General features: G+C 43.2%; 2 protein-coding genes across 6 annotated transcripts in view; one reads left to right on the forward strand and one right to left on the reverse strand.

Moving 5' to 3' along the window:
* The window catches only part of LOC115146140 (calcium/calmodulin-dependent protein kinase type 1-like), a 43,144-nt gene extending 37,530 nt beyond the window's left edge, over positions 1 to 5,614 (forward strand). Inside the window, exon 11 of the mRNA XM_029687997.2 lies at positions 2,800 to 5,614. Coding sequence (XP_029543857.2) covers positions 2,800 to 2,979 — 180 coding nt within the window. The 3' untranslated portion in view covers positions 2,980 to 5,614. The remainder of the gene's footprint in view (positions 1 to 2,799) is intronic.
* Positions 5,615 to 5,743: 129 nt separating this feature from the next.
* On the reverse strand, positions 5,744 to 9,441 carry LOC135561231 (uncharacterized). Of its 5 annotated transcripts, none has more exons than XR_010459339.1 (10): positions 8,708 to 9,441; positions 8,443 to 8,620; positions 8,291 to 8,352; positions 8,122 to 8,208; positions 7,751 to 8,034; positions 7,636 to 7,671; positions 6,987 to 7,538; positions 6,801 to 6,917; positions 6,603 to 6,704; positions 5,744 to 6,508 (listed from the first exon to the last, which is right to left on the reverse strand). XR_010459339.1 is itself a non-coding variant. In XM_065002551.1 (9 exons), exons 7-9 carry the CDS (start codon positions 7,455 to 7,457, stop codon positions 6,449 to 6,451), a joined length of 633 nt encoding a protein of 210 aa, XP_064858623.1. In that variant the 5' UTR covers positions 7,458 to 7,538; positions 7,636 to 7,671; positions 7,751 to 8,034; positions 8,122 to 8,208; positions 8,291 to 8,352; positions 8,443 to 8,620; positions 8,708 to 8,812; the 3' UTR covers positions 5,744 to 6,448. The 5 variants fall into 5 exon arrangements, 2 of the variants coding, with proteins under 2 accessions (XP_064858623.1, XP_064858626.1); XR_010459340.1 differs by lacking the exon at positions 6,801 to 6,917 and having other exon boundaries at positions 7,751 to 7,924; positions 7,993 to 8,034; positions 8,708 to 9,439; XR_010459338.1 differs by lacking the exon at positions 6,801 to 6,917 and having other exon boundaries at positions 8,291 to 8,342; positions 8,708 to 9,438.
* Between the last annotated feature and the right edge of the window lie 17,288 nt (positions 9,442 to 26,729).

Here is a 26,729-nt window from a genome sequence, read left to right on the forward strand (position 1 = left end):
CCTGGCCAAGATAAAGCAAAGCAGTGCGACAAAAAACACCAACACAGAGTTACACATGGAGTAAACAAACGTACAGTCAATAACACAATAGAACATTTGTATACTGTGTGTGCAAATCAAGTAAGGAGGTAAGGCAATAAATAGGCCGTAGTGGTGAAGTAATTACAATTTAGCAAATAGTACTGGAGTGATAGATCTGCAGATGAGGATGTGCAAGTAGAAATACTGGTGAGCAGAAGAAAAACAAATGTGGGGATGAGGTAGGTAGTTGGTTGGATGGGCTATTTACAGATGGGCTGTGTACAGCTGCAGCGATCGGTAAGCTGCTCCGACAGCCGATGCTTGAAGTTAGTGAGGGAGATATAAGTCTCCAACTTCAGTCATTTTTGCAATTCATTCCAGTCATTGACAGCAGAGAACTGGAAGGAAAGGCGGCCAGAGGAGGAGTTGGCTTTGGGGATGACCAGTGAAATATTCCTGGTGGATCGCGTGCTACGGGTGGGTGTTAAGGCGGAGCTTTACCTAGCAAAGACTTATAGATGACCTGGGGCCAGTGAGTTTGGCAACGAATATGTAGCGAGGACCAGCCAACGAGAGCATACAGGTCGCAATGGTGGGTAGTATATGGGGCGTTGGTGACAAAACGGATGGCACTGTGATAGACTGCATCCATCCAGGGTTTGTTTGGCAGCATGAGTAAAGGATGCTTTGTTGACAAATAGGAAGCCGATTCAACATTTAATTTTCGATTGGGGATGCTTAATATGAGTCTGGAATGAGAGTTTACAGTCTAGCCAGACAACTAGGTATTTATAGTTGTCTACATATTCTAAGTCAGAACCGTCCAGATTAGTGATGCTAGACCGGTGCGGGCAGCGATCGGTTGAAGAGCATGCATTTTGTCTTACTAGCGTTTAAGAGCAGTTGGAGGCCACGGAACGAGTGTTGTATGGCATTGAAGCTCGAGAGATGGATCAAATAATCACCCGCAGCAAGAGCGACATCATTGATATATACAGAGAAAAAAGTCAGCCTGATAATTGAACCCTGTGACACCCCCATAGAGACTGCCAGAGGTCCAGACAACAGGCCCTCCGATTTGACACACTGAACTCTATCTGAGATATGGTTTGTGAACCAGGCGAGGCAGTCATGAGAGAAACCAAACCTGTTGAGTCTGCCAATAAGAATACGGTGATTGACGTAGTCGAAAGCCTTGGCCAGGTCGATGAAGACGGCTGCACAGTACTGTTTCTTTTAAATCGTTGGTGGTTATGATATCGTTTAGGACCTTGAGTGTGGCTGAGGTGCACCCGTGACCAGCTCGGAAACCGGATTGCATAGCAGAGAATATACGGTGGGATTCGACATGGTCGGTGATCTGTTTGTTCACTTGGCTTTCGAAGACTTTAGAAAGGCAGGGCAGGATGGATATAGGTCTGTAACAGTTTGGGTCTAGAGTGTCTCCTCGTTTGAATAGGGGGATGACCATGGCCACTTTCCAATCTATAGGAATCTCAGACAATACAAAAGAGAGGTTGAACAGACTAGCAATAGGGGTTGCGACGATGGCGGCAGGTAATTTTAGGAAGAGGGGTTCCAGATTGTCTAGCCCAGCTGATCTGTAGGGATCCAGATTCTGTAGCTCTTTCAGGACATCAGCTGTCTGGATTTGGGTGAAGGAGAAGCGGGGAGGGGGGGCTTGGGCTTTTTGCGGGGAGTGCAGAGCTGTTGGCCAAGCCAGGTGGAAAGCGTGGCCAGCCGTATAGAAATGCTTATTGAAATTCTCGATTGTCATGGATTTATCTGTGGTGCCAGTGTTTCCTAGCCTCAGTGCAGTGGGCAGCTGAGAGGATGTGCTCTTATTCTCCATGGATTTAAAAGTGTCCCAAAACGTTTTGGAATTAGTGCTTTGAAAAAGCTAGCCTTTGCTTTCCTAACTGACTGTGCATATTGGTTCCTGACTTCCCTGAAAAGTTGCATATCGCGGGGACTATTCAAAGCTAGTGCAGATAGCGTTCTCCTGGCATTCGCCAAACCCAGATTCGTCTGTCGGACTGCCAGATGGTGAAGCGGGATCCCTCACTCCAGAGAATGCATTTCTACTGCTCCAGAGTCTCATGGCAGTGAGCTTTACATCACTCCAACCGAGGCTTGGCATTGCACATGGTGATCTTAGGCTTGTGTGCAGCTCCCGACAAACAGTTATTGTTCTGAACTCTGTAGTGAGTGTTGCAACCGAGGACAGACAATTTTTGCGCACTTCAGTACTCGGCGGTCCCGTTCTGTGAGCTTCTGTGGCCTACCACTTCGCGGCTGAGCCGTTGTTGCTCCTAGACGTTTCCACTTCACAATAACATCACTTACAGTTGACTGGGGCAGCTCTAGCAGGGCAGAAATTTTACGAACTGACTTGTTGGAAAGGTTGCATCCTATGACGGTGCCACGTTGAAAGTCACTGAGCTCTTCAGTAAGGCCATTCTACTGCCAATGTTTGTCTATGGAGATTGCTTAGCTGTGTGCATCAACTTGATACACCTGTCAGCAACGGGTTTGGCTAAAATAGCCAAATCCACTAATTTGAAGTGGTGTCCATATACTTTTGTATATATAGTGTATATGGTAAATCACTGTGCTTTTATCACCTTCCCCTCTCTCTCTCTCTCTTTCTTTCTCTCACCCCCTTTCTCCTCCCTATCTCTCAACCCCCTTCCCCCTGTCTCTCACTCCCCCGTCATTCTCTCCCTCTCCCCATCCCCCCTCTATCTCTCTGCCCCTCCTATCACTATCCCTACACAGCAAGCATTCAATGCCACAGCAGTGGTGAGACACATGCGGAGGCTGCAGCTGGGTACCAGTCTAGAGAGCCCCAGCCAGATCACCCCCACAAGCCCCTATCATGCCCACGCACTCCTGCTGCGGGAGGAGGACAAGGAGGAGGAGGGACCGGGGAAAGAGGAGGAGGAGAGCTGTAAGTGAGACAAACACTGAGCTTGTCCCCCCCACTCAGCCAGCCATATCTCTGTCTCGCTTTCTGAGCACGTAGCCTACAATACTGTTGAGCCTCTGAGCACGTACAGTGGTGTGTACAGTACTCTAGTAGTACAACACTCTAGTACAGCACTGTGGAGTACCGTCCCTGTCATCTCCTCTCCCCTCCTCTCCAGTGCCATACTGTGAGGATGAGCAGCAGAGCGGTAGTGCAGAGGGCAGGTCCTACCGGGACAGTCTGACGAGTTGCACCTACTGCTGCAGGCCAGCCAGTCACGTCTGAGTGGCCACAGACCCCTCCCCTTTGTCGACATGGGGATACGTATGTTTCCATGGAGCCACCCAGGACCCGCCCTGTCCGCCTGGTCTGGCCATGAATGCAGAGTGATGTTATGACAGGCTGTGTCCAGTAGAGTAGGGTGGTGATGAGTCAGCCAGCAGCCATGTCCAGAGCCACCTTCTAGCTCCAGATGCTTGCCCAGAATAAACCATCTACAGTTCCTTTTAGAGGGGAGTTTTGGATGCAGGTATTACTTTGTTAAATTCAATGTCCACAAACACTGATGTTTGTGTAGAGTATGCGGTAACACTTTACTTGACACCCAGCATCATAACACATTACGACACAGTCATAACCATGTCATAATATGTCATACCAGCTGACATAACTTGTCATAACCTGTCATAATATGGTCATAACACTGTCATAACACATATATTTAAACCTGTTGTGACATACATGGCATTATTTTATGGCTCTACATAAGAGTGTCAAAACCCACATTTATTCAAATGTGTTTTTCACTGCCAAGAAGTTTCCTTTCGTTTTAAAGTCCTTTGTTGTTGTTGTGAATTCTTTACAGACATTTTTTTCATCATATTTTAAATAACTTGCAGACACTGTCATGAAGCTTCATGACTATCCTATGTCACTTTACTTGGACTAAGAAAATTCACTTTATGACACTGTCAAGAAGCATTATGACCATCATAATCATATAAGCCAGATAGGCCTATCACGTACATACCCTTATGTCAGTAATCAGTCACAAAGAGGGTCCCTTGTCCTGCTCCTGAAATCTGCTCCTGCACTTATCCCAGTCATCAGCAACCTAGCATTGACGTAGGTACATGTCTGACATCAATTTGTGCTCAATTACTGTACAATGATAATTTAATATGGTCAGTTTCATAAAATGGTATATAACAAACATATTATTGAGAAGTAGGTTATGGTGTAACGGAATGTTTTGCCTTGTGTGGTAGGTTTTGTGGGTTTTGACATTTTTATGTAGGTGTCATAACCAGTAAAAAATGATGCAATATTTGTCACAACAGGTCTAAATATGTGTCATGACAATGTTATGACCATATTATGACAGGTTAAGACAAGTTATGTCAGCTGTTATGACATACTACCCACCAGCATCACTACTCTGGATGGTTCTGACCTAGAATATGTGGACAACTACAAATACCTAGGTGTCTGGCTAGACTGTAAACAATCCTTTCAGACTCACATTAAACATCTCCAATTCAAAATTAAATCTAGAATCGACTTCCTATTTCGCAACAAAGCCTCCTTCACTCATTCTGCCAACATACCCTCGTAAAACTGACTATCCTACCGATCCTCGACCTCTATGCGCTCATTGGCTGGCCCTCGCTTCATATCCGTCACCAAACCCACTGGCTCCAAGCCATCTATAAGTCGTTGCTAGGTAAAGCCCTGCCTTGTTTCAGCTCACTGGTCACCATAGCAGCACCCATCCGCAGCATGTGCTCCAGCAGGTATATTTCACTGGTCAAACCCAAAGCCAATTCCTCCTTCGGCCGCCTTTCCTTCCAGTTCTCTGCTGCCAATGACTGGAACGAATTGCAAAAATCACTGAAGCTGGAGACTCATATCTCCCTCACTAGCTTTAAGCACCAGCTGTCAGAGCAGCTCACAGATCACTGCACCTGTACATAGCCAATCTGTAAATAGCCCATCCAACTACCTCATCAACATATTGTTATTTATTTGATTTATTTTGCTCCTTTGCACCCCAGGGGCCTGTTGCACAAAACTAGGATAAGGGATTAAGCCAGGATATCTTGGTGATCCTGGCTCAATTGATCCGTAATCCGGTTGCACTAAAGATGGATAGGGGGCAGGAGGATATGTTATGGTATAAATTACCATGGAGATTTATTCTGTGGAGCTAGCCTGCTCCAGACCAGGCTAAATTCCAGGATCTATTTAATCTCATCCCTAATGTCAGTCAGCAGTCACCACAAATGGAAACCAATAGTTATTTCACTGCTCACTATACATTGTTATCACATATAACTAGACCCACTGTTATTTAAACGTTTGTGATCATTCATTTCAATGATTTTGGATAAAAAATGATTTTTAGATGATGTTGCTATCATTAGATAATTTACAGTTTCCCATAGAATATTAGGGCCACAGAGGGGAAAAAAACACAAGTCATAATATTGTAACCAGTTGTTTTAAAGGAGGACAGTTGTTAAAATGACAGATGTGGGGCATTTCGTGAAATTGTACTTCAGTATGGTTTCATAAACAAAGACATGCTGATGTGCCAGAATATTAAGTATCACATTGTCATAAGTATCAAAACTGTAAAAACAATATGTAGCTTTTCTGCAGAAAGAACCAGCCTCATAAATTTATGACTTTATCCTTTTTCTTCAGTGTGGCCCTAGTACTCTGTCATATAAACAAATACACATTCCATATGAATATAAAAACACAATGTGTAACATTATGTTCCTTTATTGAATAAGGACAAAACAAAGCAGGTAAACCATCAGCTCCTTTCGAAACTGAAGTCACAGTGACTCTACAAGATGGAAAGCACAGAATCCAAGCATATTATACAAAATGATACATACACATTCAAAGGTCTGTATATAACACACCCTGCATGTCTGCACACTAAAATAAATGCAGGACAAATCCATACACATCAACTGAACAGACAAATGAATGGATGCAGTAGCCTCCTGCAGCCTTGTATTACACACAGTATACCGCACAAACATCATAAGAGGCCAAATTCACAAAAACGAACCCAAAAAAACCCAAATTCCTCTGCCACCGCAGGACATATTTAACCAAAATTGAAAGCACACATACTAACTAAAATAATTCAACACATATTGGTCCCTCAGCAGCCGACCACTGTCGTCATCAGGGAAGATTGCCGGATTGTCCCAGTCCATGGCTGGTGGCACTCTGGGGGCCCTCTCCTTCCTCAGGCAGGCCACATTGTGGAGGACAGCACAAGCCACAGTAATATCACATGCCCTAACAGGGCTGACCCTTAATTTGTGAAGGCAGTGAAAGCGTGCCTTCAGGAGGCCAAAGGTAATTTCAACTCTGGCCCTGGTCCTGGCATGGGCATGGTTGTAGGCCTGCTGTGCTTCCTGGGGTCTGTGAAAGGTGTCAGGAGAAAAGGCTGGCAGCCATACCCCCTGTCTCCCAGCAACACACCAGAGAATTCACCTGTAAACACAAAATCTCATCATTACTACCTCATAAACACAGTGATATTCTTGACACAGCCATGATGGTTATAAATAGGGGTTGTGTGGCTTACCTTGTGATAGATTTCAGAGGCCCGAAAGATTCTGGAGTCATGGACTGAGCCAGGCCATTTTGCCACAACATTGCTGATCACACAGTCAGCATTGCAGACCATCTGAAATCATAAGATGAGGAATATTACACCAATCAATGCACATCACTGGCAATGCAGAGTGTTCGTCAATGGACAATATCAAAAAGTTATGTTCACCTGAACATTAATGCTGTGAAAGGATTTCCTATTCACAAAATCGGCCTCATGGGCACCTGAGGGGGCTTTTTATCCTTATGTGTGTGCAGTCCACTGCACCAATGACATTGGGGAAACCTGTCACACAAAGTAATGAGTATCCTACTATGTGTTAACAGTTGTCCTGTAATTTGTAGATCCTCTTACCTGCAATCCTATAGAACTCCTCTTTGATGTCACAGAGTCTTCTGTGGCCAGGAAGGAGATGAAGACATCTGCTAATGCTTTGATAGCCAGACACACACTCCTTATTGTGCGGCAAATTGTGGCCTTGTTCAGCTGTTCTGCATCCCCCACTGAGTACAGGAAGGCTCCACTAGCAAAAAAGCGCAAGGCCACACAAACCATTTGCTCCACACTCAGTGCATGGCTCCGTGCAGTGCGGTGCTTAATCCTGGGACCCAGTAGTCTGCATAGATACCTGATGCCATCTGCAGAAAGCCTGTATCTTTCATATAGATGGTCATCAGGGAAGGCCAGTGGGTCCAACCGGTCCCTGAAGACCCTTTCTCGCCTGAAGGCTCTCCTCAGCACAAGTGCTTCTTCATCCACCACATCTCGCACGAATGGGCATGCCATTGTCAGAGCAGAAAGGAACACACAATTTTGGGCCTTCATATAGGCTAGTGGCCACACCTGGTGCTGGGGGTGGGCAAAAGAGGGCGATGCCTTATAACGATGACTTGGTTGTACTGATTGCTGGGAAAATAAAAAAACCTTAGAAAGATGCCACCGTCCTGTGTGCTCACAATAAGAGCTCATATGTCATGGCTCACTTGACTTTACGAGAATATACCTAATTTTTATTTTGAGCTGTGTCATCTTCTTGGAGCTGGGGGAGGAAAGAAAAATAATGATTAATACATTTGTGTTACAGTTAGCATACAGTGTACATTGAAGGCATATCTCACCTCCCTCTCAAGTTTTTTTATTTCAAGGTCCAGTTTCCTAATTGTCCTCTTTTTTATTTCGGACTCCAGTGCAAGATTTTCCATCTTTTTCTTCTTGTACTGAATGTCTATGTCTGCCAGTTCTATTTGGCGCCGGAGGTGGTTGCCATACAACTTTCTGATAGCTTGTGAGCTCTGTGAACACAATACAATTAGCGCAGCTGGAATTTGGCAGGATGTGGTGTCCTTTTATTAATATGCACTATGTTGCCAGGCTGGTTTTCCCACTGTATAGCATCTGGGTCCTGTAAAAGAAATTAGATTTTTTGATTTTGATGAGGACTCCTCACCATTGTAGAGTAAATAGTACTTTCACAGTCTTAACATGATACCTCATGCCTTCTGGAATCCAGAGAGATGGTCTCCTCCTCATCATCGTCTCCATCATGTGCTGTTGCTGCTGCACTGGGGCCTTCACCCTATCACATTTAATCGGATTCATATTGAAGCTAGTAGACAAGACATGCCAGGCCTACAGTATGCCTTTGATGGAGTACTCACTGGATCAGCATCGTCTGGTGCTTGTGCTGGTGGCTCTAACAGGAACACAGTGCTGCCAGGCACTGCAAGGCAATAGGTAAACCAAAGTCAGACAGTCCAAATTGATTCAATATGAATGTGGTTGTATCCCATGTAGAGATGGAAGGACATACCTTGAATGAAGCGGGTGGCATCTTGGGAGGAACCTATGCTCGTCTCTTTCCCCCCCAGGGATCCCCTCTAAGACGGGCCTGCCTTTATTTAGCTCCAAGGCCATGTCCTCTGCTGGGGTAAGGTCAGCCTTTGGTGACCCACCACCCGTGCCTTGTCTGTGGGTATTCTTTTTCACTGCTAAAACAGTACAGACAATGTGTGAGCAGGCACCTTCTGGGTACAATATATGCTTGTGCTTTGTTAAATATTAGTCAGGGACCATACCATTCTGCAGAATGTTCTTGTATTTGATTTTGACCTGCTGCCATGTCCGTTTTGGCCCGTTCATGTTTAATCTACACACACACACACACACACACATTTAATGTCACACTGCAAAAAATTACTTGGTATTTTTGTCTTGTTTTCAGTAAAAATATCAAAAAATGTATCATAGCTTTATACAGTGTGATGGAGTTACTTTACACAATTTCACTCATATCTGCAGTGCATTTCAATTAAAAATTTAACCGTTTCATAATTACAGTACAACTGCATTTTTGGAGATGTGAATTAAATATTTGAATTGTAATTGTGATGTTTCAGCGGAGCGGTGAGTGTGTAATTGTGCACTACTTACGCATTCAGGCGGTCTGCAATACTTTGCCACGCTTTTTCTCTTTGCTTTATCACTGTGGCGGTGTTGCCTTTCTTCTTAATTATATCTTTTACCTCCTCGTATGCCTCCATGAGGATTTGTGCTTCCGACGGGGAAAAGTACGCGGCTCTAGTTGCCATGGTAAATCAGTTAATCTGTGATCTGTGGCGGGGTCTATTTGAGTGAGCCGTGAGCGCGCACCTATCCAGGATTGGTTTCACCTGGCTTAATGAATCCGTGTCTGCTCATCCTGGCTTGGTCTTTGTGCAACCAATTAAGCCTGGACGCACATGTTTTGGCTTCATTGAGCTCAGCTGAGTCATTTATCCCGGATGTCTTAATTCTACTTTTGTGCAACAGGCCCCAGGTCACAGTTGTAAATGAGTACTTGTTCTCAACTAGCCTACCTGGTTAAATTAAAGGTGACATAAAAATAAACAAATAAAAAATGAATGACATGGTTATGACAAAAATCAACAGATCAGTGCTGACTTGACCAAGATGACTATTAGGTCAACTAATTCTGATCCTATACTAGTTTGCTAATTAGGTTACACGTCCTTAATTAAAATAACAGAGATGTATGGGGTTAAAATACCCCTATGCAAATGGGAAGTAGAAGTCATAGGAGGTGGGTCTGGACACACATGAAGGTGACGTATTATTGGAGATGTTGTGACATAAAGACAAGGGTTTCCTTTCCCAACATTGTTCTCATTTTAAGGCATATCATTTTGCACCTCCCTATATTCATGGTGTCATATCCCACTGTTAGTCCATACTTCATACTATCAGAGCTGTTTCAGACCAGACCAAACGGTGCATATGGTCTTAGGAGAGGGCAAACATTTGGTGCAGCCCCTATCATGACCCCAATTTGACCCCATCAACTACCATTGTAATGTGTTTTTCCCCCATTTGGCTCATTAGTCATCCTTCTCTTACCTGTGTTTGTTTTGGTTTTGAAGTTTACAGCTCCATCAGAAACATTCAGGGTTTACAAGTGAGTTGACTTTCTGGGCTCTGGATTGACTCTGTATTCTGGCTCAGACTAGGCTCATAAAAGCGTTTCTGGTTCGAGGCACATGCATGTCTCGATTGAATGATAAAAGGTGAAATGTATGGCTATAAAAGGCATACCTTTTATTTTATGGCTGTTCTGTTACCAGAGGTTCACACTGAGATCCCTATGGCAACACACAGTCCATATAGCCTATCAGATTAATACAATCTCTCAGCCAATGAGCATTTCCATAGTAGCCACACCACTTAACATGAGAGTTGAGGTACCACAGGGTTTAATGTTGAGACCATTTCAGTTCGAAATAGTTTGCGATTATCTTCCACGTGCTAGGGAATGCATGACATTTCTATCTGCAAAGGTCCCTCAATGTTATGCCCATTTAAACAATATTTCACTCTTGTCCTCATGGGTGGTGGGAGGAATCTCAGTGTGCGTTCTCTGGCTTCTCTGTACTTTGCACCTGTCTCTCTTGGAAGAAGTATCGGTCTACCTATCTGCGTGACCTGGTTATATGTTTACACAGTTGATGATCAACATAGGAATATACAAAAACATGCATATGATTATTATTACTACTCTGTTGTCCTGATGAACATTTATTTCTGTAATTCTGAAAACTATATAATGTGACGTGAGAAGAACATACATACGTGTAGCACGGTCTGAACTGTAACGTTACCTTAACCTCTGCATTGACTATATGATGGTCATATCTCTACCCAGTGACACACTGACACCATTTCCCTGGTAACCATGTTGATTTAGTTTAGATTACAACTCTAGGATGTACAATAAGTTGTTGTGGGAGTCTGTTTATTTGTCATTTTGTAGTCTTTCTCAACCTACCAAATATAAATAGTCCCTGACCCCTCCCTTGTCCCAGTTCTGTTTGTAACATACACCATGTTGAGTGACCAAGACAGACCTAAGTTCAAATACTATTTGAAATATTTTAGTTGTTTTAGGAGTGGAAAGATAAAGCCAGTTCTCCAACTGTGATGAAAAGACAGAATGCAGTCTGATAGAAAATCTCAAGGTACAGTGTTACCTGCTATGATTACAGTCTAAACACATAAATAAGGCTGACAATGGGTAGGCCTATATTTATTTAATAAGATTTAGGACTCTATTCAATCTGTATCACTGAAGTTCAGCATTACAGCTTGCTTGAAATTTAAAGGCAATGTTCCCGCGTTAGCAGAGACTGCATTCATGGTAAACACTGCATATGTCACCTCAATCGGAAATTACCTTTATATTTCTATTTCGCAATCTGTACCTCTTCAGCGATATGGATGGAATAGAGCCCTTACTCTGTTTGGTTCACGCTGCGCTGCATTTCCTCTGCTGTTCGGATTAGATTATCCTTGTTGTTAAATTGAATCAGAGGTACTAGCTAAAGCCTTCTAGTTGAACTCTACCTTGTTTAGGGCAATGACCTGTGTTTGGTCCTTAGCAGCTTATAATTGCTCAAGAGCAATCATTCTAGCTTCACAAGACAGTGACTGACTGACTGCAGAATGGAAAATATGCAAACTCTGTGTGAATGGCTTCATGTTATATGTTAGGTATAATTGCTGTTCATGACTTTGTTGATAACCTGATAACCTGTGTTCATTTGTTTGGTAAATACATTCTTCTGTTGAACCTTTCCTTGGTTTCTAACAAATGGATTTATTTGACTCATGACCAACACAAAGGAACGTGTATGAAAAAATAATACAAAAAAGTGTCTTTATTATAAGTATATATATATATATATATATATATATATATATATATAAAAAGTTGTTTTGAGCCAATAATGTATGGATGCAATGCATCATGGCTTATTGATCAACATTTAAGGAAGGAGACAATGATTTGTACCTTCGATATATGATCGCAGGAAATTAAATACAACTTCCTTGTCTATGCATTGTGTGTTCTGTCATTTTACTGTAATTTCTTTTATTTAGTCAGGGCCATGTTCATTAGGCACCAAACAGAAGAAAACAAACTCAAACACGGAGGAACTTTAAGAAAAACGATTTAAAATGTTCTGTTTCGAAACATCTCAATGTTTCGCTACAGTGTGCTCTACTGAATACGACTCAGTAGATGTCATTACAGTGAGTGTCATGGTATGTTATAATAATACCATTGCTTATACATGTAGCTTGTGATCTATTCTGCCATTTTGTGGGGGCAGTATATACCTGAGCGTGGCTGATAGAAGATGTATGGTACAACAGACATATGATGCTGTCTGTTACGCAAAAAATATCTAAAATATAGATGCACAGTAATAATATTTTCAATGTCTGTTTTATTTATGACAAAGTAAAAATGTGTCCAAGGACACTAATGTGTCGCCAAACAATGATTCACTAGTATCACAATATTTGTTTGGTAAAGACATTATTCTGTTGAACCTCTCCTTGGTTTTGATCCCACTCGTGGGAATTGGTCTATATAGATAGGGCTCAAGATATTAGTTCAAAGTTGAAGACACAACTGTTCACCTGACACAAGACTGAATCCAAACATTACGCTGTTGATTGATGTGCATTTTAAATGTACTGTATCTGAAAATACTCTGGATACATTCAGTAATCTCGTCTCATTGATTGGACTCCAATGAGCTTTTGGAGAAGTCATTAGCCTAGGGGTGCATATACTTTTTCCAACCTACACTGTGAATGTTTAAATGATGTATTCAATATAGACAATATTTTGTGTGTTATTAGTTTATTAATCACACTGTTTGTCTATTGTTGTGACTTGAAGATCAGATCAAATGTCCAGGTAATTCCAAAGGGTTCACATACTTTTTCTTGCCACTGTATGTGAGAAATGGCGGTGGAAACGCCTCTATAAGCAAGTATTTATATAATAACCATCATATAAAAGTCAACTTGGAGTCACATGATGATATTGTGTGGTCTTCCCATTATGAAAGAATGCAGTTTATTAGGCTACAGATGGAATAAGTTATGAACTTTGCAGTGTGGAAAAGGTGCAAGGTGATGAGGTTGATGCTCCTTTCCAATAAATATTGAGGGTTGATGCTTGGCTGCCACTTGACAAATAAAACATAATCAGGCTCTTTTTGTCCATAATAATGTCCTCATCTAGCATATTCCCACACTGTGTCTGGGAGCTGTTAGCTAGAGTGAAAATGCAATGACCAGAGTGGGCACATTCGCTATTAAACAGCAACATGTTTAGTGACAAAACCATCAGTAGAGTTGAAAATGAGATGGAGAGTTGAATTTTTTAGAGATACTTTTGTTACCCTTTCAAGCTTTATGCAAGTCATCAAGTTCCAGATCTGTTTGTGATGTATAGCCAGATCCGACTGTTGTTGCCATGCAAAACATGTTCATACAAGGTTGGCAAAACAACAGAAGGAGATCTGGGACCGGGCTAGGAGGGACTCAAACCCTAATAGGAACAAGTAAAGATGTTCTTCAATGGCCAAATGAACACGTCGAGGACATGTTCAGGTACCAATCTGCACCATGCACGCATCCGTCTTTCACCACCACCTCCCTCCACTGATCTCACCTTCAGTCTCTTGACCATCGATCTACTCATGATGATTAATGAATTGCTTGTTTTTTGTTGTTGCTTTACAGCGCTTTGAGATTTCTTCATGTAATGAATAGCGCGATAAAGGTTGAATAAATTATACCTTATTATTATTATTATCTGTACTCCCATGAAGCTGAACCATGCCAAGCATACTATCCCACCAACATGATCTGTCAACAAGATCCAATAGCTCAATGTCAACCAGTCAGGGGGAAAATCTCAATTGCATACTCCTTGCGTCCACTCCCCTCTCCCCTTCTCAAAAGCCATTGGAGGAGAAGGTCAGAGGGGAGGGACCTCCGGCTTTCTCCTTTTCTCCTAAAAACCTACAGACACTTGGCCCTCCGTGGAATGAGTTTGACACGTGTGATATACAGTATGTAGTATGTACAGGTTGCAGGAGCTGAATAAGTCATGTCTGCTCTGCTTTGAGCATTGTGTGTAAATGAGCTAGTAAGGCATGAGTGAAACTGTGTGCAATGCAAATCATGTCATGGAGAGCAAGGTGTGCTTGGCTTAAGCAAATGGCAGTCATGTGACCATGATGTTGACATGGAGCATACCAACCTCCTTCAGCCTCTGATGCCTCTTGAGCAGTCCAAATACCCATTCGAGCTAGGTTTACACCTGTGGTTATGTCCCAATACTCTGATAAAGCAGGTCTACCCCTGCTGTGACTATTCCGAAAAACTCACATAAACCAGGTCTACCACTGTGCAAGAGACACTAAACAAACCTATTGATATCAAATATTTAAGTTATTAGACTAATTCAGTTGGGTATATACATGGCCAATTCCCCCTGAAATATCAAAATAAGACATTTTACAGTCACAATCACTGATGTAAACATGTACAGGCTAATTGATAATGGTAAAATCCATAATCCAACTCAACTTCAATGTATTGATGAAAGAAATAATCTGATATGATTAAATATACACTGCTCAAAAAAATAAAGGGAACACTTAAGCAACACAATGTAACTCCAAGTCAATCACACTTCTGTGAAATCAAACTGTCCACTTAGGAAGCAACACTGATTGACAATACATTTCACATGCTGTTGTGCAAATGGAATAGACAACAGGTGGAAATTATAGGCAATTAGCAAGACACCCCCAATAAAGGAGTGATTCTGCAGGTGGTGACCAAAGACCACTTCTCAGTTCCCATGCTTCCTGGCTGATGTTTTGGTCACTTTTGAATGCCGGCGGTGCTTTCACTCTAGTGGTAGCATGAGACGGAGTCTACAACCCACACAAGTGGCTCAGGTAGTGCAGCTCATCCAGGATGACACATTAATGTGAGCTGTGGCAAGAAGGTTTGCTGTGTCGTTCAGCGTAGTGTCCAGAGCATGGAGGCGCTACCAGGAGACAGGCCAGTATATCAGGAGACGTGGAGGAGGCCGTAGGAGGGCAACAACCCAGCAGCAGGACCGCTACCTCCGCCTTTGTGCAAGGAGGAGCAGGAGGAGCACTGCCAGAGCCCTGCAAAATGACCTCCAGCAGGCCACAAATGTGCATGTGTCTGCTCAAACGGTCAGAAACAGACTCCATGAGGGTGGTAATGAGGGCCCGACGTCCACAGGTGGGGGTTGTGCTTACAGCCCAACACCGTGCAGGACGTTTGGCATTTGCCAGAGAACACCAAGATTGGCAAATTCGCCACTGGCGCCCTGTGCTCTTCACAGATGAAAGCAGGTTCACACTGAGCACAGGTGATAGACGTGACAGTCTGGAGACGCTGTGGAGAACGTTCTGCTGCATGCTCCAGCATGACCGGTTTGGTGGTGGGTCAGTCATGGTGTGGGGTGGCATTTCTTTGAGGGGCCGCACAGCCCTCCATGTGCTCGCCAGAGGTATTCTGACTGCCATTAGGTACCGAGCTGAGATCCTCAGACCCCTTGTGAGACTATATGCTGGTGCAGTTGGCCCTGGGTTCCTCCTAATGCAAGACAATGATAGACCTCATGTGGCTGGAGTGTGTCAGCAGTTCCTGCAAGATGAAGGCATTGGTGCTATGGACTGGCCCGCCCGTTCCCCAGACCTGAATCCAATTGAGCACATCTGGGACATCATGTCTCGCTCCATCCACCAACGCCACGTTGCACCACAGACTGTCCAGGAGTTGGCGGATGCTTTAGTCCAGGTCTGGGAGGAGATCCCTCAGGAGACCATCCGCCACCTCATCAGGAGCATGCCCAGGCATTGTAGGGAGGTCATACAGGCACGTGGAGGCCACACACACTACGGAGCCTCATTTTGACTTGTTTTAAGGACATTACATCAAAGTTGGATCAGCCTGTAGTGTGGTTTTCCACTTTAATTTTGAATGTGACTCCAAATCCAGACCTCCATGGGTTGATACATTTGATTTCCATTGATCATTTTTGTGTGATTTTGTTGTCAGCACATTCAACTATGTAAAGAAAAAAGTATTTAATAAGAATATTTCATTCATTCAGATCTAGGATGTGTTATTTTAGTGTTCCCTTTATTTTTTGAGCAGTGTATATATATTGCATATATATATATATAAGTTAAAGCCACTGATGTGGCAAATGTGACCGCTAAGATATTTTCATATAACATCATGGATACAATGTATTGAAATTGAAGGCACCTACTCTGCGTATGTTAACTAGACCATTTAAACAGTACATTTACAAAGAAAATATTTTAAAATGTCAGTTTCTTTTTTTTAAGCTGTTGAATATAGATTTCTGGTGCCAAATTCGACATTAAAAGTACACCTTGGAGATTTATACATGTGGTCTTCTGACCATTTTGAGAAATCATATGAAACTTCTCTGAATCATACTAAAGACTTAAAGCAACAATCAGCAGTTGAAACAGTAGTACTCCCCACTCCTGTTTCAGTAAAAAGCTGAGAGATGTGGTTAGAGAAATGCAACCACTCTCAAATTCATAGACAGAGCTACGGATGCAAGGGCTGACCATAAATTATTTCAAATGTGAACTTTTAACCATGTTTTGAGGCTTTATTCATTTACATTAATGACTAAGCTCATGAGGCATTTATAAGTTATATTCTTCAAGAATCAATGGGCACATTCATTTATAGGTTAACAAAATATTATCAACTGCAGATTGCACCTTTAAACATGCAGAAATCGTTATGCCATTTCCTTGTTGCTAAAATTCGAATAGTTCGCCTAATTTTAGTTTATGTGACAAAACAAGCATGTATGGTGAAGAGAATCTTTGTACCATGTAAACCCGCTGTGAAATATATTTTCCATAAACAAAAATGTTTTACACTGCATGAACAGAGTGATTGGCTCAAACATATTAACAAATTAACTTTTAACATGATTGCTACTTGATTCCATATGTGTTAATTCATAGTTTTGATGTCTTCACCACTATTCTACAATGTAGAAAAATCAACAAAAACCTTTGAATGAGTTGTTGTGTCCAAACTTTTGACGGGTACTTTATATATTCTGTATGACATGGAACCCACAAAGTGCAGTTCAACAAATAGCCCATAGAGAGAGCCCAAGCTGCATCATTTACATTTAAACAATTTCCTCTACTCTCATTCCACAATGACACAATGAATTTGTGCAAATTCTGTAAACTAGATTAATTTGACTTGAAAACCCCCACAATTCCCAGCCTGTACAAGGAAGTGTTCCATGTTGTTGAGTGATACTGACAGTGGTTTCTTTAATACCTCAATCATCAGTCAAAAGCCAGTCTGGATCCAGTCTAGATCCCCCTTCATAGGATGTCTCTCAAGGTCCTTACTTATAAAACATCTCATACTACGAGTGCTGATCTAGGATCCGTTTATCCTTCATAATGAATAAGAATAAATGGACAGGATGGACATGATCCTAGATCAGAAGGCCTACTCTGGGATCTATTTATGGAATGTTTAGTCTATCGGAACTTCCTGGGGAAGCAGCCAACTGTGTGCACCATCTCTTGGCAGGTTACGTACATATTGGTCTTTTGATTATTTGCAACCAGCTGAACAGTAGAAGATAGGAATTAATCAGACACGGTGGTTCCATTAAAGAACCTGTCACACTATACCATCTGTTTCATTACAATTAAAGAGGGAGCTTATAGGTATTAAGTTATACAGTACTATAGATTATACTACAGTTTATACTACTACAGTATAGACGAGAGTACTAGTGCATAGTACTGATGTACTGCTCAACATTTTCCCCTACATAATAGGGACTTTATATTGATTGAGCTTGATATTTACAGTAGACAGTGTTGATGCTACGGATGCTTTCTCACCTTCTCAAAGGGGCGTTTCTCTTTTGTCCCGGAGCCTCCAGAAACCAGCAAACACCCAGACATCCTTGATCATGCTGCTTCCCAGTCCCACAAATATGTCCCTGACTTCATCCGGCATCCTGAGGAGAGATTGAGGGTCAGAGTGGATGTTTGACTGTTGTAATTAGAACACAGGATGTAAAATGTATGTTGAATTATGAATGAGGAATGGGCACCGATATGGAAAATCTATATCAATATCAGTAGCATTTTTCCCCAATATGAGCACAGAGAGAAAGGTGTATTGAAATGATATATTTACAAACCAACAGAGAAAACAACATACTCATCAAGGTGTAACACATCCTTATAATATGTCTCATGTACAACTAGTCAAACAACCTATGAAGACTAAAATCTCTTCTGATGAGATCTAAATTGATCCAAAGTATACATTAATACAAGGCGAATGATGATAAGACACATTTTAAGAACTTTTAAGAAAATCATATTATGAGAGACAGACTTAAGAGACAGAGTTAATTAACATGTAGGACCCCCCTCCTATATCTCCTTTACAACGAGCGCTATCACGCTCCTAATTCTGATGAAACAGAGTACTGGGTTACTTTCAAGAAGTGAGGGAGGAGGTTATGAATAAATAAAGATGACTGACTGATAGATGACAGAGTTCTGATACATGGATCAGGAACAAAGAGAACTTCAGACATCATAAGAGTCTACTGAACTGTCTGTATCACTTTGACATTCAATTATTTACTTCATAATCAATTATTCCTTTGGAATATTTGGTTGAGAAGATAGGGTCAAATTCTAATTGCTGTGTTCAGCTATGAAGAATGATTGAAAGTATTGAATAAGATAGAGAAATAAATGAAATGGAAATGTTTAGTGATCACTGTTGCTGAAAAATTTAAACACAACACAATGATATTATGAGGACTAACTAATAAAGAGAGGGCAAAAGAGATACACTGTCACGACTTCCGCCGAAGTTGGTTCCTCTCCTTGTTCGGGCTGCGTTCGGCAGTCGGCGTCGCCGGTCTTCTAGCCATCATCGATCCACTTTTCATTTTCCATTTGTTTCGTCTTGTCTTCTCACACACCTGGTTTCAATTCCATAATTACATGTTGTGTATTTAACCCTCTGTTCCCCCCATGTCCTTGTCCGGAATTGTTTATTGTAACTGCTTGTGCACGTTATTCCGGTGTGCGTTGGGTTTATTAAACTGTATTATTAAACTGCGCCGTTGTAACACAGCTTTTGCTCTCCTGCGCCTGACTTCTCTGCCGCCAGTACGCACCCCTTGCATACCCAGAAATACAAATGGCGAAAGAGTAACTTTACCTAAGATAACTTGTTGTATGTTTCTGGCTCTTTCATGAATGTAGGGTGGATTAGTAGAGATGATGAGGGGAGTAACAGCACACAAAACATCTAGCTAGCAACCACAACCACACATAAGTGAGATAATGCAAATTCCACACTCAATCGCATTAAACTTATAAAAAATATTCCCATACCATGCACAGACCGAGATCTCACCTCTTAGTCTCATCTCAACAGTCAATAAAAAGGCAATTCCTGGGTATTTATGGCAGTTCTAACCACTGAAAGAAGAGATTCCTGAAGTATTTCCTGTCAGCCTGGAGTACTCTCCACCGACAGCCTGATGAAATCTACAGCATGCTGACTGTTAAAATCTACAGCACTGTGTTCAAACTCAATAGAGAACTAACAGTGATTGTACTGTCAAGAGAAAATGCCAACACTCTTGTGTTAGGTTCTTATTTTTCAGAGTAAATAACTCAGACTCTAGAGAAGCTTTCACCAAGTTTAATTCTGCCCAAAGGTTCTGTACAGCTGTAATTCAGACCACCCAACATTTCTCCCATATATATATATATATATATATATACTGTATATTGTGAGCAGACCAAGTAATTTGGCGTCACTCTAAAGTGGAAAGGTGGAATAAACGAGTCAGGAGTAGGTTTTCTTGATTGAATACAATTCTCTATTGAGGGCATTTGGTCAACACAAACACTCCAACATAATCAATGAAAATCTCCCAAGGAAAAAACATACATCTTCTTCTCCAGATGAAACAGGAACACAATACGATTATCTTTAAACTACAACAAAAGTCACGGGATTGTCACCGTTTTAGTGGTTCTCCATGGATAGCTCCTCTGTCTCAATGGCCATCTTCCAGAGATAGTTTTTCCCCCCTTCTCTGCTGGTTCCATACTCTCTCTTATAGGGGAAGGAGAATATGTACCGTCAGCTGTGATTAGTTGATTAATTGCCTCTGGTTACTTTGTCTCCCATGACTTGTTGGGCTACTATCTGTGATCCCAGCCTGCCCTCTGGTGGTCTTTCTACATACCTTCCCCCTCAGGACCGAACCGGAGGGTCGGGTGCCAGACGCACCGTCTTGGTCGCGTCGGGACAGCGCATCTGCATTCCCGTTGCTCGATCCGGCCCTGTGGATGACATGGAAAGAGAACAGTTGTAAAGACAAAATCCATCTGGCTATTCTGTTGTTATTGTTTCTCTTACCAGCCATCCACGTGAGGGGCGCATGGTCAGTAATTAATGCAAACCTCCGGCCCAGTAGGTAGTACCGGAGATAATCGAGGGCCCACTTAATGGCTAAGGCCTCTTTCTCTACGGTAGCATATCTCTGTTCCCGATCGCTGAGCTTCCTACTTATGAAGAGAATCGGCTTCTCTGCTTCGCCTTTACCCTGAGCTAGTACGGCCCTGAGCCCCGTATCCGAGGCGTCGACCTGCACAATGAACTCTTGTTAGAAGTCCAGAGCCTGTAGGACAGGATCAGAACACAGGCCATCTTTTAGCAATTGAAAGGCCTCTTCCATCTCGACTTTCCACTTTACCTGGTTTGGCAATTTTTTCTAGATGAGGTTTGTGAGGGGGTTGGCAATGGTTGCATATCCCGGGATAAAACGGCGATAATATCCCGTTATCCCTAAGAAGGCCCGAACGTCCCGCTTGGTCCGGGGTCGAGGCCAGTCCCGAATTGCCCTGTTCTTCTCTGCCTGTGGGCATATTTTCCCATTCCCCACGGTGTTCCGCTTCGGACAGGCCCAGGCAGCATTTATTTGGATTGGCTGTCAACCCTGTGGCTTCCAAACTCACGAGCACCGCCCGTAATCGCAGGAGGGGACTATCCCAGTCCTGTGGATGACCACATCGTCTATGTACGCCGCTGCATACTCTTGATGGGGCCAGAGAATGGCATCCATGAGGCGTTGGAAAGTTGCAGCGGCACCATGCAGTCCGAAGGGCATCCTCACATACTGGAAAAGCCCCTCTGGTGTGGCGAAGGCAGTCTTTGGGCGATCCTCCGGAGCCACCGGCACTTGCCAATATCCCTTTGTCAAATCCAGGGTGGTGATGAACTTGGCCTTTCCTAAGCGCTCCAAGAGTTCATCCACGCGAGGCATGGGATACGCATCGAATGTAGAGATGGCATTCACGCCCCTAAAGTCGTTGCAGAGTCTCATACTACCATCAGATTTGGGGACCAGGACTATGGGACTGGACCACTCACTTGTCGATGGCTGATCACACCCATCCTCAACATCTCCCTTACCTTGTTCTTAGCGATGACTCGGCGAGCCTCAGGAATCCTGTAAGGGCGGAGATGCACCTTCAATGTGGATATGGTGGAACAGGACATCTGTTTGTCCTGGGAATGGAGATAATATTCTACCGAAGTTCATAATCAGCTTGTCTAGCTGTCTTGACTGCTCCGGCAGGAGAGTTTTGCCACGGCGCACCTGTGGTAGAGCCTCCTCTTTTCCTTTGCCCTCCAGGGCCATCAAAGCCACCTCCTCCTCTCTTCCATGGTACGTCTTCAACAGGTTGATGTGATAGCGTTGGACCTTCTTCCTCCTGTCAGGTTGCTTGATGAGGTAATTGACCAATGAGACCGTTTTCATTACCTCGTAGGGCCCCCTCCACTGCGCCAACAAGAAATGTTCGGCCGTTGGCACAAGCACCATCACTTTCTCTCCCACGGTGAACTCACGGGGGGGTCGCAGACTTATCATAGGCCCGGCCTTGGGTCGTTTGTGCCTTCTCCATATGCTCCTTGACTATGGGCCACACTGCTGACAGGCAGTCTCTCATCAGGGTAATATGTTCTATTGTGGATCGAAAGGGGCATGGTTGGGTCTCCCAGGTCTCCTTGGCTAAGTCGAGGATCCCTCGACAGGGTCTGCCATAGAGCAATTCAAACTGAGAAAATCCAGTGGATGCCTAGGGTACTTCTCGCAGGGCAAACATTAAGTGTGGGAGAAGCATGTCCCAGTTTTTCCCATCTCGGGACACCACTCTTCTCACAATGCTTTAAATCGTTTTGTTCAAGCGTTCACACAACCCGTCTGTTTGAGGGTGGAATATGCTTGTACATGAACGGGGTTCCCTGATCGGTTAAGATCGCCTTGGGGAGGCCCACACGAGAGAACATCATGAATAACTCCCTGGCAATTCCCTTTGACGACATGTTACGCAGGGGTATGGCCTCTGGGAACTTGGTAGCGTAATCTATGACCACTAGGATGTACTCGTGTCCTCTGGCGGATTTTGGGAGGGGTTCTACGAGGTCCATAGCTATACGTTCAAAGGGAGTCTCTATGGTGGGGAGAGGAATCAAAGGGTTACGTAGATGTGGCCGTGGAGCTGTACCTTGACATTGATCACACGTCCTACAATACCTGGCCACATCCCGGGTGACCTGGGGCCAATAGAATCTCTGCATGATTCTGTCAATAGTCTTGTCCCGTGCCATGTGTCCTCCTAGGATGTGGGAATGGGCTACTGTAGAACTGTATCGCTGTATGGTCTAGGCACCATTAGTAATTCCTGGTTTTCCCCCCTTTGTCGTACGACCCAGTATAAGAGACCCTGCCTGATTGCACAGTAAGGAAGAGGGGGCTCACCTGATCTGTCGACGTTCCTCCCATCGATCACCTTCACCTTCCTCATGGCCTCCCTTAGGTCTGGGTCTCTATGCAGCGAGGTGCCGAACTGTCCCATTAATTCCTGTGGCAGGTCGACCTCGGTAGAGAGATGTGGAGGTTGTTCCCCATCCCCATCAGGGGTGACCGAGGAGAATCCCTTCCAGGTTCCCTCCTCGGATGGAGCTTCAAATATATCCCTTAGCGCCTGGTTCCTCCTTCCTTCGCAGGTGTCTTCATCGGTGGTGTCCTGGAATATCTGTCGTAAACATTGGGTCACTATTTCTTCCTCTGCTGCAGAGGACGAGGACGCGGCTACGTCTCCTTGTAGGACTACTACATCGGGCTTAGATTTTCTCTTATTTTCTGTCCCCCTTCTTCCCGTGCATAACGTCATCTGCCGAAGCTCCTTATATAGGGGACAGTCTCTCCCAATCAATAATGACACCTTCAGCTGGGGCTTTCCCTGCCCTGACTGTACACCTTCCTTTTGGAGTGAGAATAGGCAGATTCACAGTGGGGTAATAGTGGGTGTCTCCATGGATACAGGATACGGCTACTTTGTCTGGTAGCAGTGTTGCGGAGGTCACCATCCGCTCCTCTACTAACGTAACCATACTTCCCGAGTCGAGAATGGCTACCACATCTTGTCCTTCGACTCAAACCGGAATCTCTGGGGCTGGGGCTATTTCTGCTAACCAACAGTGTTGATCCTGCCCCCTCAAAACGGCATGTGTGGGGGTGGGCAGTAATGACTCCGTGACCATGGGCTCATCCTTGCTAGGACATTGTGTGGCATAATGGTCGGGAGACTGACCTTTATAACACCGACCCTGCTGTGTGGTGACTTCTCTCACCTCCAGAGGGGGTTTGGACGTTTCGGTGGCGGACGCACCGGGGGGAGTCGTGGTACGGGATTGGAAGAATCCTTCTGTTCCTCCGTGTCACTTTTTAACAACTCCCCTGTAGACCGATATGTTTCCACTGCCTGGGCTATGTCGTCGGCTGACAACGGGTCGGCTGACAACCCTTTTTAAGTCACTGGGTAATTCCCTCAATATCTTGTCCACTACGAGGGTCTCTATCACATGTCCTACTCCCTTTCCAGGTTCTAGCCACTGTTTCGTCAGTTGTATTAATGCGAAGATCTGGGCACGGACGGGTTAATGCGCTCGACAATTCTGTGGGCGGCCACTCTTCCAAGGTGGCTGTCCTTTCGAAGGTCATGAGGAAGGCCTCAATATCATACTCCTTGGAGAGACGAGGTAAGCTGGCGTGAGCAGCCGCTCTTGGCTTAACTCTAGGTTCTTCTCGCCGGCTCAGCTGTTGTTGCAGGAGTTCTATGGTTGTCTGCTGTGCCGTGATCAATTGTTGTAGTAGGGCGTTATCCATCGTTCTTGAATGGTTCCCCCGGGTCTACTGGAAGAATCTTGATTTACTCACTTATCCTTGTCTCACTCATCCACCTAATGCCCGCATTCTCCACCAATGTGAGTGGACCAAGTAATTGGGAGTCACTATAAAGTGGAAAAGTGGAATAAATGAGTCAGGAGTAGGTTTTCTTGATTGAACACAGTTCTCTATTGGGGGCATTTGGTCAACACAAACACTCCAACATAATCAATGAAAATCTCCCAAGGAAAAAACATACATCTTCTTCTCCAGATGAAACAGGAACACAATACGATTATCTTTAAACTACAACAAAAGTCACGGGATTGTCACCGCTTTAGTGGTTCTTCATGGATAGCTCCTCTGTCTCGGTGGCCATCTTCCAGAGATAGTTTTATCCCCCTTCTCTGCAGGTTCCATACTCTCTCTTATAGGGGAAGGAGAATATGTCATTAGTACCGTCAGCTGTGCTTAATTGCCTCTGGTTACTTTGTCTCCCATGCCTTGTTGCGCTACTATCCGTGAGCCCAGCCAACATTCCAAAGCCATCTGTCTTTCTACAGAGAACCATTCTTCTTCTCTATCATTTATTTAATATCTCAATGTTCAAAATGTCGAATCCAACAGTCCCTCCTCTTGAACAATAGCACCCTAATGTAACCATTGCAACCATTGCAGTAATATTGCACAGAATAAGTATTTTGTTGTCACAGCTTCCAAAATGGAGTATTACGTCAAGCATTTCATTAACTGTAAAACCACTCATGTCATCTATAGATTGGAATGTCCACAGTGCAAGGTGTTCTACATTGGACGGACAAAGAGACGCCTTCAAGACCACTTAGCGGAACACAAGTATGCCATACGGGTAGGCAATGAAGACTACCCCAAGGCTAAGCACTACAAGTCCCTACACCATGGCAAACCTGCCTCCCTACAAGCTATGGGTATTGATTATATTCCGGCCTCTATTAGAAAAGGGAACCGTCTTAAACAGTTAAACCAAAGGGAAAGTTTTTGGATTTACAAACTACAGGCCACCATATACCCTGGTTTAAATGAAGATATGGATTTACAAACTACAGGCCACCATATACCCTGGTTTAAATGAAGATATGGATTTACAGACTACAGGCCACCATATACCCTGGTTTAAATGAAGATATGGATTTACAGACTACAGGCCACCATATACCCTGGTTTAAATGAAGATATGGATTTACAGACTACAGGCCACCATATACCCTGGTTTAAATGAAGATATGGATTTACAGACTACAGGCCACCATATACCCTGGTTTAAATGAAGATATGGATTTACAGACTACAGGCCACCATATACCCTGGTTTAAATGAAGATATGGATTTACAGAGTACAGGCCACCATATACCCTGGTTTAAATGAAGATATGGACTTACAAACTACAGGCCACTAAATACCCTGGTTTAAAGGAAGATATGGATTTCTCACCCTTCCTGTAGGGTCGTGATGGGTCCATTTGCTGTCATCTAGTGGACATTTTGCTCAATTGCCTTCAGCTATGGTTAGACTGTTGTTCATGTTTTTTTGTGTTCTAGTGTACTATGGAATATATAGCTTTCTTATTCTTGACACCTCTCCCAGTCATATTTAAGGTTAGAACTACCTGTTAGTGTTCTGATACTTCTAGTTTGGAGTTGTGTTTTTATGATAACATTGCTACAGTATTTCACCTTTTAATGTGTATAGTATTGCTTACTAGGTGTGTCCAATCAATTGTGTAACCACTCCCTCTTCCAATTAGGGCTAATTGAAAAGCTGTTAAAAAGAGGACCTTGTATTCCTTTTTTGCACTCCCTGACGAAGGCCATGCAGCCGAAACATGTCGTTTTTTAAACAACTTTGTTTCTATTGAACATGCCATACTAATAAAGGCATTAATAAAGGCATTTTAATCAATTATATGAAGAGTGCCTTTCTTTTTGATGACCAAAAGCATCCTAATGTTCAATTTATATAAACTTGGAAATGACTAATAAATGGATAAACAATGATAATAAAACATTAATAAAACAACTAACAAATTATTATAAACATGAATTAAACAAATCAACAAACAATTAACAAACATTCACCGCAAGGTTTACAAATTCAGAGACTTATGGCCTCTGTACTATGATCACACAATTTTATTTCCATCTATCATCACACAACAAAATGCCATTCCAGCTGAATCTGCGGTCTCGTTCTGTCAGATTGAGCCGCTTTTAGTTTCTCCACTTCCCCCCTCTGGTTCCTGAGAGAGTAATAGCACAAGACTTGGAAAGCAACAAAAATACATAAAACATAACAGTATTAACAATGTGATAAGCTATGCCTAATTATATATGCATGAAAATCAAAGTCT

This window comes from Oncorhynchus nerka, linkage group LG2 (assembly GCF_034236695.1).
Source record: "Oncorhynchus nerka isolate Pitt River linkage group LG2, Oner_Uvic_2.0, whole genome shotgun sequence".
Taxonomy (NCBI): domain Eukaryota; kingdom Metazoa; phylum Chordata; class Actinopteri; order Salmoniformes; family Salmonidae; genus Oncorhynchus; species Oncorhynchus nerka.